This window comes from Helianthus annuus, chromosome 17, assembly GCF_002127325.2.
Source record: "Helianthus annuus cultivar XRQ/B chromosome 17, HanXRQr2.0-SUNRISE, whole genome shotgun sequence".
Lineage (NCBI taxonomy): Eukaryota > Viridiplantae > Streptophyta > Magnoliopsida > Asterales > Asteraceae > Helianthus > Helianthus annuus.
This window is the reverse complement of record NC_035449.2, coordinates 191,374,187-191,390,965: the sequence shown is the minus strand read 5'-3', so window position 1 is coordinate 191,390,965 and position 16,779 is coordinate 191,374,187. Positions and strand designations below refer to the sequence as shown.

The window sequence follows — 16,779 nt, the reverse complement described above, 5'->3', positions numbered from 1 at the left end:
TCATTTTGATTTTACTCTTTGGTGAAACAATACACAAAATATTATTCACCAGTATTCTTTAAATCTCTCTCTGAATTGTTTTAGGTTCGAGGCTGAATTTATGTTGGCTAATAAACGTCCCTACATATGATGTGTGGTAGTGATGGAAGAGTAAGTAAATGTGGGTCAAAAGTTGATAGCATCAAAGATAGTATTCGTGAATTTAGTACATGATGATAAACACATTAAGATATGTTGATGCTCTTTTGGACCCACTTACCCTTATCATGTTAGGCTTCCTTCCCCTCATTTTCTATATTTTTTTGGACATTATTATTAAACTATTTCATTTTAACTTATACATTCATAATCACCAAAGTAAAAAATAAAATAAAAAAAACATAACCCGTACAAAATGCATAATAATTATTAGTTTGTACTTAAAAGATGATAATAACAAATTGTCCGTTATAATCGACAAATTTCTAGAAAATCTATTTCGCTATATACGCCAATATATCACTTGAAAAATGTGACGATTTGTGACAGGACTCGTTTTTTTTAAGTATACAGCCTTCGAAGAAGCTCATTTTGGTTCTTTTTGAAAAGCATAATATTTGCATTAATATCAAAAGAATGATCTACTTGCATATTTTATATTCATATTTTGAGAGACATGATGAGTTCATAAGTTAAGGACGATTATAAATATCATATTATACAATATATATTTTCATGAATAATATAATTTTAAAGGAATATAAAAGTACCCAAAAGAAGTTACACATGTGAAGATGGTTACATGTGTTGTACATTTGGTACAAATGATTGATGTAAGGAAGCTTCTGATGTTAGCTTTTTGTGTGTCGTACATCAAGTCATGATAATTGGTCAAACTTTGGCTAAACAAATTTTCAACCATTTTTTCATGACGATGGTATTATGAGAATGGAATGGACCCACTAAGGACAACCCATAAAATGACCCAATTCAAAGAAAAAAATAATGTTAAGTTGATTTTTTAATCCGTTCCTTGACTATATAAAAACTTGTCATTTAAGTATCTATAGACCAAATCTTTATAGCATTAACCATAAGTATTTTCTTATATCATGGATCATGTGAAACGTAATTTGCATTGATATTATGACTTTCAAAAAGTTAAAGACGGGAATCAGTAGAAGTTGGATTCAAGAGTTAAATGTCATTTTAGTCCCTGTGGTTTAGGTCATTTTGCCAATTTAGTCCAAATGTTTCATTTTTCGCCTGTGGGTCCAAAAAGGTTTCATTGTTGCCATTTTAGTTCACTGAGTTAACTTCATCCATTATTTCTGTTAACGAGAAGGGCGATTTGGTCATTTTATATGGCCGAATTGTCTTTCTAGTTAACAGAATTACATATAAAATGACCGAATCGCCCATCTGGTTAACAGAAAAAATGGATGAAGTTAACACAGTGGACCCACAGGAGAAAAATGAAACCTTTGGACTAAACAGGCAAAATAACTCAAACCACATAGCCTAAAATGGCATTTAACTCTGGATTCAAACATTCGGTCTCTTCAAGCCAAACATTTACGATCATGTCACTTCAATATAGATTTCATGACTAAAGAAATGTCGTAACCAATGTTTCTTTTCACACTCGTATGTCAATATTTTCTACATCCTAAACAAATAATGGAACAAAGGTTAATTACATCAAACTTACATTCAACAATTTTATACGAAAACATACTTTCTTGCTAGCAACTTTTAGTGAACCGCTAACCCATCATTGAGCCGTTTCTACATACGTTACTTTAACATAAAACATTTTTTCTTATGTAACATACTTTAGTAAAATGTATGTAAGCAACTTTATATAGCAAGTAATTTTTTTCTTATGTAACATACTCAGGGGCGGACTCAAAGTAAGCCCAAGGTGGGCGGGCGCACCTCCGGGAAAAAAAAAATTAGTGCTAATTTCCGTCGAAAATCCCGTCCGCACCCCTTGAAATTTTTCGTCCGCACCCCTTGGAATTTTCCGTCCGCACCTCTTAGGTAAAAAGTGTTATCGATTTATATTTAAATTTTTTAGTAAACTCTTATTTTTTTAAAAACACTACCTAAATTAAATAACTTTTAATACCTAAATAACTAAACTCAAATACCTAATACCTTTAACTAGCCCACTCCTAAGTCTTAGCCCAATAAACAAACCCAACAATCAACAATATTTCAAACTAAAATAAAATAAACAAACCCAAAACCCTTACATATTCTCTCCCGCTCTCTATCATCCCCGCACGCACGCCAGCGATCAGAACATCAGCGACAACAGCAGCCGCATAGCACCGTAATCAGCCATCATACCACCACGTACCGATCAAATACGGGTAACTTTATTTGTTATTTTTGATGATTTTTGGTTGTTTTTTAATGATTTTTTGGTTGATTTTTGGTGGGGTGGGACGGAACCGGTAGCCACTGGAAGTGAATTTTTGATGGCAAGAGATATGTGTGCTTCTTGTTAGTGATGATATGTTATTTTGTGGGAGTTATATATGTATATTTTGTTAGTGATGATGATGATATTTTGTCTTTTTTTTGTGGATTATATACGATCAGACCTGATATTTGGGTTTTTTTTAAATGGTGTATATGATGTTTAGATGAATTTTAGTGTGATTTACATTATGATTTATGGGGCTTGAATACTTGATACATTATGTAATATGTTATGGAGCCATGAACTTATATATCAATTTGTTTGTGATAGCCGATAAGAACCATGAGTAGGGACGTTATGGCGCGATTTCTCTAGAGGAAAGTTGATACATCTTCCGAATTCGTTGATTTGGCGATGAGAACTTAAGTGATAGTTGTATACGTTATATAGAGAAAGAGTTGCTTAAGAAAGTAGGTTTAGATGATGTTTTGGATAGATTTCAAAAAATGAAAACTCGTAGACATTTTGGTTATGTTTATAACAAGGTTTGACATGTTTTGATGATTATATAAATTTAGTTTGATGTTCTTTTGTTTTACATGACCCGACCCGACACGAACCAATTTTTTTTACTTATATACCTTAGGGCCTAAAATTTTTAAAAAAGTTCCGCACCCCCATGAAAATATTCCTGGGTCCGCCACTGAACAGACTTTAGTAAAATGTATGTAAGCAACTTTATATAGAAAGTAAAAACGCCAACACAACATTGTGCTATTGTTATTTTAAATGCTATAGAATGTTAACATAAGGATAATAAATAAATTATAATAAAAAAAAACTATAAATATATTACATGTATACATATAGGGATGTCTAAAAAGTTCGCGGCTCAGAGCTCGCTCAGATTTAGCTCGAAAAAAACTCATGACTCGGTTTAAAAGTGAGCTGAGCCGGCTTGACTCGGTTATAAAGTAAGCCTAGCACAGATCGGCTCGTAACGAGCCAATTGGCTCGCTTGTTAGCCCGGCTTGGCTTAGCTCAGATTATTATAGAAAGTTGGTTATTATTTGCAAGTTATTTAGAAGTGCACTTAGATGTCTATAACATATTTAGGGGTTAATTGAGATGGTAATGAACTTATATCATATTTCGCTATGATTTAAAACTTATTTCGTATTTGATTGAACTTGACTTTGGCTTATAATATAGTAGGTTGAACTCATTTTGGACATGTCGTTTTGAACTATTGAATGATTTTTTAGACTATTTCGAAACCTATGTATTATTAATATTTATTTTTTAATTCAAGTCAAACTGAACCGAGACGAGCTGGCTCGGTTAATAACCAAACCGAGCTCGAGCTAATATTTTCAGCTCGATTTCAAATCGGAACCGAGCCAGCTGGCTCGGTTAATAACCGAAAGGTCAATTTTTATCAGTTGTCCTACGATGAAAGAAAAGGGCTACATAGAAGCCCATCCCATTTACACAGTGATCAGACACGTAAATATGAAATAATACAAAAAAAAACATAAAAAGCCCAAAATATATTGGGTTTAAACTTTAAAGTCTCAATAAAATCTATGGAAAGAAAATAAATTGGACATAAGATAAGTGATGCTTATATGCATCTCATGAGAAGCAGTAAATTAAAATTTAGAAGTACCATCAATCAAATACAAAAACAGACACAACTCATGACCCGTTATCGTCACAAAAACTTCATATTATTCTGATTCTGATTGATCTTGAAGATAAGCGAGCCGAACCAAACCGTCTTCAATCAACAATTGGAAGCCAGGAAGCTTTTACATGAGAGAGCTATTTTGCCTCTTTTGATATTTTATATATTTTTTTAGTTTTTAGTTTTGGACTCGATCACCTTCTTGGCAAAAGAAGGCAAGCAAAAAGCAGCGGCGTGAATCTGTATGCGGAAACAGTTGAATAGTTTTACAACAGATAATTAAGAATTAAGAGGGCGTTCGGGAATTGAGATTGCGTATTCAAACTGTTGATTTGCATACTTAGTTCTCATGCATCAATAAGTTCTATAAATTATATTTATATCCTATTTTAGCAGTTAAACACTACATTAAGCGCAAAGTTGAAACCAATTACCGATTTTAACCACCAAATTGCATTCATTACTAGGGCTGTTCATTTTTATCCGAAACCCGACCCAACGTTGAAGCCACCCGAACCCAAAGTAGAGAATACCCGAAAAACCCGAACCCGAATACCCGAACCCGACCAACCCAAACCTTAAATGGGTTGGTTATCGGGTCACTTTTTCCCAACCAAAAACCCGAAAAACCCGACCCGAAAAAACCCAAATCTGAAACCCGAAAAAAACCCCGAACATTTAATGTCTTTTTTCGGTAGATGTGTTTTGGGTTAGAGTTTTTGGTATCTTAAAGACAAAAACATTATGTTTTAGAACATCTGAACATTATCATGTCATATTGTCAAATATTGTTTTAATTTTGATAATATTTTTTAAGTAGAATGATGAATTTTCATTATATATTGCAAAAAAAAAACATTTTTTAATATTACATCTAAACCCGAAAACCGAACACCCCGACCCGAACTAGCCCAAACCCGATCAACCCGAGCTTTAAATGGTTTGGTTATCGGGTCACTTTTTCCTAGCCAAAAACCCGAACAACCCGACTCGAAAAACCCGAAACCCGAGAAAAAAAACCCGAAGAACACCCCTATTCATTACCGGCTGTAACAACCAAGAGGCATGTCATTTCTATGCCGATCTTCAAAAACGTTGTGTGACATCTTATCGGTGATAAATTGTAATTTGGTTTCGGTTTTGCGTCAAATATAAAAATAGTTGCTAAAATCAAAAAATATGTAAATTTCGTTTTGAATTAGTGCAGTTTGCGCATAAACACTACTTATCTGAATTCTTGCAAGTGAAATAAGCAGTTTAAAGTAGGGATGAGCTCGGTACCGAAATTCGTCAAATATGGTTACCAGTACAAAAAATGTTCAGTACGGTACAGTACCGGTATTTGAAGGTAAAATTCGATAAATACCGGTTTGGTACCGGTACCAAGTACCAAATGCTCATTCCTAGTTTAAAGTAGCCAGTTACAAAACGGCTTGTTTTATAAACCAATAAGCAGATAATCGGTTTTAATAAGCAAATCCAAACACCTCTACACGCGTTAAAATATTTTGAGAGTGATTGAAAAATACCTCACGGTTGTAGAACTTCAATGGTGGCGTAGATGTGTTTTGGTTTTCCTTTTCATCTATTGGGTTGATTGGGTTCTTGAAATCAACTTCCGGTCCCTCAGTTGAACATACCATGAAGCCAATGACCCCACTGACGGTCAAGTTGGAATCAAATATTAGAAGAATTAAACAAAATCCCAAAAGAACGAAAAACCTCTAAACAATAATACACCATTGAAAAGAATAAATCCTACTTCGATTGTTCGGGTTCAGATCAAAACAGGACATTGTCTAGTACAGGAAGTGTCCGGTAAAAGTGACTGAAAGTGTCTAGAATACTTTTCTGATTTTTATTAATATTTTGTGCGTTAATACAATTACGAGAAAAATATTACTACAATAATTCTTTCTTTAAAAATGCCATATAGTAGGTTGTAAGATTAATTCTGGCAACTTCCGTTTTATATTTACCCATTTGAAACAAGTCGGGTCAAAAACAAAGCATTGGATCAGGTTGACCAGAAGCACATTTTAAAAAAAATAGAGTAAAATGCACGGATAGTCCCTGTGGTTTGGTGAAATTTCACCTTTAGTCCTCAACTTTTTAAAATTACACTTTTAGTCCCTGTGGTTTGACAAGTTGTTACTCGGATAGTCCCCAAAGCGGATGGAGGTTAGTTTTTCTGGTTAAGTGGGTGTGAAATGACAAGGACTATCCAAGTAACAACTTGTCAAACTACAGGGACTATCCGAGTAACCTTCATCCGCTTTAGGGACTATCCAAGTAACAACTTGTCACACACAAGGACTAAGAGTGTAATTCTGAAAAGTTAGAGACTAAAGGTGAAATTTCACCAAACCACAGGGACTATCCGTGCATTTTACTCAAAAAAATATTAATGTTTAACATAAATATAAGATTGGGGCAGGTTAAAGTACAATAGCCCCTTAACGTGCGGCGATGCGAAGTGAATTTCACATGTTCATTTTAAAATACGCACGTTATTTGCATAATTACGCATGGGTTGGGTTAAACCCTAATTACACACTTTATTTGCATAATTACACATGGGTTGGGTTAACCCTAATTACAGACGTTAATTGCATAATTACACACGTCATTGATCACTCCAGCACCGCCGCACGTTAAGACCCTTTTCTATTTGAAACTTTCACTATAAGATTAATAATATTATTACAACAACAATCTCAATGTTGAGTATAAGCGGTTTAGTTTGTTGCATGAATTCACATTACACTCTGTTCGTCTTTAGAACCCTTTCCTTTTTATTTAGAGTTAATTGCTCGGATGGTCCCTGTGGTTTCACATTTTTTCACATTTAGTCCTCACCTTTTGAAAATAGCAGGTATGCTCCCTATGGTTTGTCATTTTGTTACTCGGATAGTCCCTGAGTAGATGTCAGTTAGTTTAGAAATAGCAGGTATGCTCCCTATGGTTTGTCATTTTGTTACTCGGATAGTCCCCAGAGTAAATGTTTGAGGACCATCCGAGTAACAAAATGACAAACCATAGGGAGCATACATGTTATTTTCAAAAGGTGGGGACTAAACGTGAAAAAGCGTGAAACCACAGGGACCATCCGGGCAATTAACTCTTTTATTTAATATATTTTATTCTACCAATATGATCTGTTTGAGATAAGATAAACCCACATCAAGCCGTTCATATTAAATATTAGTTACCTTGGATATGTAGGAACCGTGGTCCATGCATAGTTAACGGAACCTTTAAAGATCTGGCGGCAATTTGCAACAATGTTTTCAATGATATGCATGTGGAGCCATATGCTTTCAGCCTGAGTACACATAACGCCACCTGGACGGAGCGCTTTTGCAACCGACTCAAAAAACGGTTTCTCAAATAGTTCTTGTGCAGGCCCTGAAATTGAAATTAAAATTTTACTTTAATTACTTTTATATTCCAAGATTATTGTCTGAAAACTTAAGAAACACAACTTAAGTTGTGCAATTAAAGCAAGTTTTAGTTAGCAGAACTTCATTTTTAGGCTTGATGCAGCTAAGAGTGCCATTATAGTGTTAATCATGAGGGTAGTTGAAGGAATAAAGGGAAAATAATAACTACACGATTGTAAAAAGAAAAAACGGATAATAATTTTGGGACAAGCTAAATTAGTAAAGGAGTAAAATGCAGGGATAGTCCCTGTGGTTTGGTGAAATTTCACCTTTAGTCCCCAACTTTTCAAAATTACACTCTTAGTCCCTGTGGTTTGACAAGTTGTTACTCGGATAGTCCCCAAAGCGGATGGAGGTTAGTTTTTCTGGTTAAGTGGGTGTGAAATGACAAGGACTATCCGAGTAACAACTTGTCAAACCACAGGGACTATCCGAGTAACAACTTGTCAAACCACAGGGACTATCCGAGTAACCTTCATCCGCTTTGGGGACTATCCGAGTAACAACTTGTCAAACCACAGAGACTAAGAGTGTAATTTTGAAAAGTTGGGGACTAAAGGTGAAATTTCACCAAACCACAGGGACTATCCGTGCATTTTACTCTTAGTAAAGAGTAAAGTACACAGATGGTCCCTGTGGTTTACCAAATATTGGATTTGGTCCCTAGCATTCCAAAAGTATACGAATGGTCCATGTGGTTTGCACTTTGTAACGCATTTAGTCCCTAACTTGGACCTGATGAAACCTTTAGGTTTGGCTGTTGGGGACTAAATACGTTACAAAGTGCAAACCACAGGGACCAACATATACTTTACTCAAATAGTAATATGGACAATAATTTTGTGATGTAGAATAAGTGATCAATGTGCTATATTTAATAACTAAAAAAGCTATACTGTTAAAATAACAATTTAATTGGATTCCCACAAATTAAAGGAAAATAGAGTAATTTAGAAAATTTTAATCATTTGAAAACATTTTGAGCAACTTTTAACCCGTTTGACACGGTCTACGAGTAAGATATTTTACCCACTTGCTTTATTGATAAGTTTTACAGGTTTCACCTATAGGAACTAGGGGTGCTAAACGAGTCGTGTTCGTGGGTTGGTGGGGTCGACCCGACCCGACCCGAACCAAACCTGAACACAACCCAAACCCAACCATCGTGTCATACATATGAACCCGAACACAACCCGAATATTTGCCGATTGACCCGAATACGACCCGTTCTACCCGAAATTGTATATATTTTTTTCACAAAATCATATACTAAAATTAAAATTTTACTACAAAAACACAAGTGTATATAATACAAATGCGTTTTAATTATAAAATCTTATGTCAATTTCTCTTTTTAAGTTATAATTATAATTATGGCATAAAATACCCACCGAATTTAATAATAGTTTACGACATAAAACATATTGTAAAAAATAAAATATAATACAAATGGTTTAAACGGGTCAACCCGCCAGGGTTGACACGAACCAGACCCGTTTAGCTACACGGACTCGCGGGTTCAAACTGAAACTACCCCGAACCCATGTAGACTAAACCCAAACCCACGAATTTCATGTTAGGTCTGTGTCGTGTTTTCGGGTCGTGTCAGAAATTCACACCTAGGAATATGCAAATACAACAAAAAATGCAACCTCTATAGGAGTATACCTATTGGATCGGAAGAATCAACAATAACAGCATCGTAACTTCCTTCTTGGGCAGCCTTTAGAAATGCGACTCCTGACAGATTAAAAATCATACGAAAATCAAATCTTAATGAATTTAAACATAAAAACTAGTTGTTGAAAACAAGATTTTAGTGCATGGGTAATACCATCACCAACATGGAGTGTGACACGAGGATCTTCATAGCCGACAGCTACATCGGGAAAATATTCTTTGGAAACCTGAAAAGAACTTCAAATTTATACTTTTTGACGTGTATATGTTACGACTTACATTTACTGTTAACCAATGTTTTGAAAACCTGACCAGGAACCAGGGGTCTGACCTGTCCGGTTCACCATATCAGACTCGTTTTGGGTTGAAACAGAAACCGGCGGCCGGAACGGAAAACCGGCCGGTTGAACCGGATTTTTATTAAAAAAAAAACTTCATTTTACACAATTTATTTTTATGATATTTATGGCATCACCCGGTTCTTATATCCAGCCCGACCAATGGACCGGTAAAGAGACCGGTTTGACGTCAGCTCTGGTTCTGAAAACATTGCTGTTAAATTTCTATAAAAACTTCTTATTTACATATTAAAAATCACAATGATAAACCATGGTTTAATGACTCGGATAGGGGTGTAAACGAGCCGGGCCGAGCCCGAGCTCGACCAGGCTTGAGCTCGGCTCGTTAGGTTTTATGAAGCTCGAGCTCGAGCTCGGCTCGGTTCGAACCTTCTTCTTTGAGCTCGAGCTCGGCTCGCGAGTAAAACCCAAAGCTCGAGCTCGGCTCGACTTGGCTCGAACTATTTTGAGAACAACCTTAAACGAGCTAAAAGATGGGCTCGAGCTCACTTCAACATCGCTTAAACGAGCCAAAGCTCGGCTTATCAATGTTATCATCATTATTAATATATATTATATATAAAAAAATTTAAATTTTGTGTGGGCTCGTTTAGGCTCGCGAGCCTAAACAAGCTTTGTATTTCAGGCTCGAGCTCGAGCTCGATAACAAAACGAGCTCTATTTCAGGCTCGAGCTCGGGCTCGTTAAGGCTCGGCTCGTTCGAGCTTTTAACCGAGCCGATCACGAGTAGCTCTCGAGCCTCTGAGCTTGTTTACACCCCTAAATGCGATATGTGAAAAGGATGTTGACATCTTATGCAAAAACACATAAAAAATTGATAAACTAAAGTTAAAGGGATCATGAAGACTCACATCAACTACCATTTTATCAATCTCGCATATATCAATATGCTCAACCGAAGAATGACGAGCCACTTCACGCAAGACACCACCGTCTCCACCTCCAATAACCAAAACCTGAAAATAAAAACGTTTAAGGCAAAATCAACCTAAAATTAAAAAAAAAAAAAAAAAAAAAAACCGTGTATTTTTGCAAGCAAGTTTGCAAATAGTATTTCGCACACATCTTTAGAGACCACAAAACTTTTAATACAAAGTTTAAAATAAATAAAAAACAAAAAAAATGTTAATAGTAAAGATTTACCCATCAAAGAGTAAATTTTTCGTGTGAAGGACACAAATGGTCACTGTGGTTTGCACTTTGTAACGCATTCAATCCCCAGCATTTTCCAAAAGTACATGAATGGTCCTTGTGGTTCGCGCTTTGTAACGCACTTAGTCCCTAACTTGGACCTGCTAAAACTTTTAGATATGTTGATTGGGGACTAACTGTGTTTCAAAATGCAAACAACAAGAGCCATCCATGTACTTTTAGAAAGCTAGGGACCAAATCCAAAATTTTGGTAAACCACAAGGACCATCCATGTACTATACTCAAATTTTTCGTAGTTTCTAAGAGCTAGCAAACTTGATATATGAGAACCTTTTCTTAACATTATGTTAATTGTGTTGAGTATTTCACACACATTTACACACAGCCATGAAGTTTTTAATACGTAGATGAAGGAAAAAATTTGTTGCCGACACTGTATACATAAATTCGAAACATAACGGTTATAAGAGTCTGTAAAACCTTCTTAGGATTGGGAATTGAACACAGTGGAAGATGAGTAATCATTTCTTGATATGCACATTCGTCTCTTTCGGTAAGTTGAATAACACCATCCAAAACAAGAACTTTTCCATATGTTGCAGACTGAAACAAGTGGAGATCAAATAACAAACTATTAGAACAAAAAACAGAAATAATATCATGCAGAATTATTATATATAGGTTATCGCGGTGGGATATCGGTAATTTTAATATCATGCAGAATTTTTATATATAGCAATATAACACTAAGAATTTTAGCAAGTAGGAACTGATTAAGACTTAAAACACCAACATTTAACAATTAACAATTTAAAGACTTAAAACACTAATAGCAGCAATAAGAAGAAAGACGAATGGTAGAGCTAAAAAGAAATTTACTGATATCGAGAAAATCGGCGATATATCGGTCAATATCACCAATAATATTGGTGCCGATATTAAATATTTGACACCGATATTTTACATGGGGACCGATATATCAACGATATTAACTGCATAGAAGTAACACAATACAAATAACAAAAGTGAAAATATATATATATATATATACCTGAAAAACCATAACATCTTGATAATCAGATTTGCCCTGAAATAGTATCTTTTCAACCTTCAAAGAGTGTGCTTCTCCTGCATGTACCACGAAAGGTCAAAAAGGTAATTTAGTTCACTGATTAGTCGATTCTCATAGTCTTATACATCCGCCCAGGGCCGTCTCCGAAGATCGCAACAAAAAAAATTGGCCCTATGCGAGATAAAAAAATTTTGGGCCCTATTTGCAAATTGTCATGTATTATAAACTCATCAATTATTTAATCACTAAATTTTATGTGAAAGTAATTTAAATAGTTATTTTTAGCTAAGTTTAGATAGTAATTTATTAATTAAAGGGAAGATGTAGTTGACAAAATTAGGCATTAAAAGCCATATGCAGCTAACAAAAAAAAACAAAAAATGAAGCTAATATAGAGAATTTAGAGACGCCAGGATTAGAACCCGTGTCTCCTTGTTGTTTAAGCAAGGCAGTAACCACCTCGACAAGAGCTTGTTTGTGTCATCTATCAATTCAGTGCATATATATACTAGCTTATACAACGTAAATTCTATATAAAATTAAAAAGATTTCGGCCCCCGGAGGGTTTGGGCCTTGTGCCGTCGCCCACCCCGCACTCCCTCCGGGCCGGCCTTGCATTCGCCTGATACGAATTCGCCAAGCCATACACGACCAGCACTTTCTATCATGAAAAGTATAACACACAAGCAAAATTTGCTTATTTAATGTTTGTTTACAAGAAATAATGTTAATCTTTGTATACAGGATTTGATTGTTTAGTTAACGCTTAACGGTAAAATCACTCTCTAACTACGTGCAGAGTCAAATATCAAAATTTTCATAGACTCCATAATACACTATATATCGTAAGAATCCACTATACATTCCTAAAAATAAAAAATCCCGAGTGAATTTCAAGGATTGTCCTTTATCTTTATACCTATTTTCAGACGCTGTCCTTTATGTTCAAAATTGACGAGTTTTGTCCTTTATGTTTTCATATCATACACGTTTTGTCCTTTAGGCCTAACCCAGTTAGTTTTTTCAGTTAAATTTGGTCATGTGCTTTGCAAATGAAGGCATTTTTATCAATTCAAAGGTTGCAGAAGCTTTGAGCTGTAAATCTGTCGTTGAACTTACCTTTGAATTGACAAAAATGCCCTCACGTGCAAAGCACATGACCAAATTTAACTGAAAAAACTAACTGGGTTAGGCCTAAAGGACAAAACGTGTATGATATGAAAACATAAAGAACAAAACTCGTCAATTTTGAACATAAATGACAGCGCCTGAAAATGAGTATAAAGATAAAGGACAATCCTTGAAATTCACTCTAAAAATCCCCCTTTACTAGACACTTAAAACTGTACATATAAGCGTACCTTAATGACGATACATCATCAAAATGAAGCGTCATGTATCATGTGTTTGAGTTTGACCACTAAATGTCAACAGATGATTAATGATTTAACAGGCGTAAAATTCGATAATTATCTATAAATAAGTACCAAGACTTTAAAGTATTAGATTTCAAAATGAAAAGGTAATTCGTACAAATTTCATTGTTAAAACATCACCTATTGCACTCACAAATGTCAAATATTTGACTCTTGTAGCTTTTATAAAGTGAGTACCAGACAACATGAATGATTATTTCTACACAACTTTAAGCACATGCTCACCTGAATTGACAATTTAGTTTTTTGTTCACACGTACCAGTGAGACAATAGTAATCATAACCCCCCCCCCCCCCCCCCCAAGTGCAGAAAATCTCCAATATTAATTTTGAATAAAAAATGGGAAATTGGCTTGTAATAATCCCACCTAGATCTTAATTGGCCATTAATAATCCCATTTCAGAATATTCCCCCCACCAGTCCCACCTTTCACCTATTTTTCCTACAATGGTCCCCTGTTAAAAAAACTTAACAGAGTTAAGCTTTTTTTCCAAATTACAAACAGATTTTTAGGGCTTTTGATTAGAACGACGATACGAGTCCATTGATGTAAAACTTGCCTTGAAACGGTGCTCCAAACGATGAAAACGGCGCTTCAATTCGGGTGTTTAAATTTCCAATTAACCAAGATCAAGTCACTTGGAGCACCATTTCGAAGTAAGTTTTACATCAATGGACTCGTATCATCGTTCTGATCAAAAGCCCTAAAAATCTGTTTGTAATTTGGAAAAAAAGCTTAACTCTGTTAAGTTTTTTTAACAGAGGACCATTGTGGGAAAAATAGGTGAAAGGTGGGACTGGTGGGGGAAATATTCTGAGGTGGGATTATTAATGGCCAATAAGGTCTAGGAGAGATTATTACAGGCCAATTCCCCTAAAAAATTGCTTGCAAATCAGCACAAAGTGCAAAGTGAAACATCATAACAAAATAGAAATATATTAAACCACATAATACTATAATAGCCTATAACCATATATGTATATTCTAAGCAAATTAAGGTTTTCATAAAAATCATTGTTCGAAAATACGAATTGCCCACAAGGCCACTATCAAAACAGAGCAACTTTATTCATTACGTGCATTTTCAATGATGAAAATCAAGCTAATATCCACAAAAGGATGTACACTCTGGGCCGAAGCAACAAAAACGGTTTACAGCTCAATGATGCATGGTAATAACACGAACCCGCAAGTCACTTTTTAGAAGTACAAATCAAAAGAAATGATTAGATAACTTTCAAGGTTTTTCAGATCAAATAGATTTATAATAAACATTCAAGATTCCAAATAATTAAATTATTTTTGCATCAACATGAAGTAGATATCACAGATTAATCATCATTTATTAAACACCCTTAATAACAGTGGCGAAGCTTGAAAAATTACACCGGGGGTCGGAAGTCACCGGACCTAAAAATTCTATATACGTAATTTTTTTATAAAACCGGGGGGTCGAAAACGTATATACCTAAAAAATTCTATACGAAACGTACATAGTACATACATAACACTACATAGTACATAAAAATAGTATCTTTTTTAAGTTAATAACTACTAGGGCTGCAAACGAACTGAACTTTCAACGAACAATTCATACACTGTTCGGCAGGAAGTTCGTTTGTGTCCGTTCATTTATTAAATGAACGATTATGAACAAAAAAAACTGTGTTTGTTTAGTTAAATGAACGAACATGAACAGAGGCCACGTTAAGTTTATTTATGTTCGTGAACATTCGCTAACGTGTTCGTTTGTTTGTGTTCATTTGTGTTCGTTTGGGGTTTTTAATTTTTTATATCTATTAATAACTTATGATATATCTTTATTTATTTTATATTTTATCAGCCAAATAATATATATATTTATTCCTTTATTATATTTATATATAATATATATAACGTCCGTTATGGCGTTATGTTGTTTATGTTCATGAACGCTTGTTTGTGTTTGTGTGTGTTCATGAACGCCCATTTTTATTCGTGTGCGTTCATGAACGTTCGTTTGTGTTTGGTACCTAAAATTAACAAACAAACAAACACGAACAAGTTCATTTCCTTCATGAACGAACACGAACATAAAATCTCGTTCGGTAAGCGTTTGTGAACTGTTCGTGAACACACGTTGGTATATCCTTAACAAACGAACACCTGTTCGTTCGTTCGTTTCGTTTGCAGCCCTAATAACTACCCTAAAATCAAACCGAAAATGACATAAACATATAAAATTGTTTTATAAAAAGCTAATTACCACTCAACAAACAATCATAGCTTACAACTAACAAGTACACAAATATTAATTAAACTATAAACTATAAACAATACAATCTGTTAAATAATCAATAAGAAAACCCTAAAATCAATAAAAAAAACATAAAAAAATACAAAAACAGAGTTGCTCTGTAAACAATCCATAATCAAACCTTCAAAGTTTGAATAATAATAAATTAAAAAAAAAAAAACAAAACAAATGAAAATATATTCAAGAAAAATAATAATAAATTAAAAAAAAAAAACTCACCAGGCCACATTGGGCTAATCTCTGAAAACCAGCCGGGAATAACAGAGGATATGTTTCCGCCACCGTTAACGGCGGCGGCGGCGCCGTTATCGTCACCGTCTTTGAGCTTTTTCATGGGAGAACCGGTGACGGCGGTAGCGTTGTGTTCAGCCATTTGTGTGTGTGGGTGCGTATAAACCCTAACGACGCAAACGTAAATAGAGAAAGTGTGAATTGAACAGAGTGGTGGAGATTCTGCTTACGAAAGACGCGTGGATATTTATAGATATCTTTCTGTTTATGGGGGGATTAAAAAAATATATAAAATGAAAGCAAATGATATGCTACTTGATTAGGGTTTCCACTTCATGATGGACATCATATCTATCTCTTGCTTTTAACTTTTATATAATATAAGGGTAAGTAAAAAAGTTTAGGAAATTAGTGAATATGGTAAGTTAGAGTAAAAAAGTTACAAACTTTTCATTTTTATTAGGGTGAAGGGGGCATGGCTTGGGATGGGTTCGGGTTGTGATGGGTACTGTAAATAGTATGTGAAGAAACACCAAGTCTAAATTGTGGGTTTATCTTTGTGGGAATGGTCTCGTCAAGGAGATTATGGAGCAGTGAATAGCACACGTTGATTGGTTACATGTCCTTGTCCTTCTGCACTTCTTGTCTCCTGGCGCACACTGGTTGGCTACAGCTCATGCCCTATGTACTATTTGTATTTGTATTAGTTGTCAACGCATTGTATGCACGGATGAGGGCTTGCACGCTAGCTCTGGTGATGGTTGAGTGTTTTGTTGGTGTTTTGGGTATGGCCTGCTGCGTGCATGGCTTGTAATGTCCTACGCAGGATTTAGGACAATACCCCTTTAGCACGAGGTGGGATTTCTTGATGGTGAACACCAGGTGGTGTTAGAAATAACTCGTTGATGTGGCCTTTCGGATCATTTGAGTAACGTTACCAATATGACATAACTAGTCTCCGACAATTACTTGATGGTAGTAATTGTAAATATTAAATAGTTTAAGGGGACA

The 16,779-nt window shown here is 35.0% G+C and overlaps 1 protein-coding gene across 1 annotated transcript; it reads right to left on the bottom strand.

The window, feature by feature from the left end:
- Positions 1–3,939: 3,939 nt before the first annotated feature.
- On the bottom strand, positions 3,940–16,117 carry LOC110926184 (spermidine synthase 1). The gene is made up of 9 exons (XM_022169939.2): positions 15,757–16,117; positions 11,783–11,859; positions 11,212–11,334; positions 10,431–10,535; positions 9,375–9,447; positions 9,209–9,280; positions 7,310–7,505; positions 5,627–5,756; positions 3,940–4,337 (listed from the first exon to the last, which is right to left on the bottom strand). The coding sequence occupies exons 1-9, from the start codon at positions 15,908–15,910 to the stop codon at positions 4,269–4,271; spliced, it is 999 nt and encodes a 332-aa protein (XP_022025631.1). The 5' UTR covers positions 15,911–16,117; the 3' UTR covers positions 3,940–4,268.
- Positions 16,118–16,779: the final 662 nt, after the last annotated feature.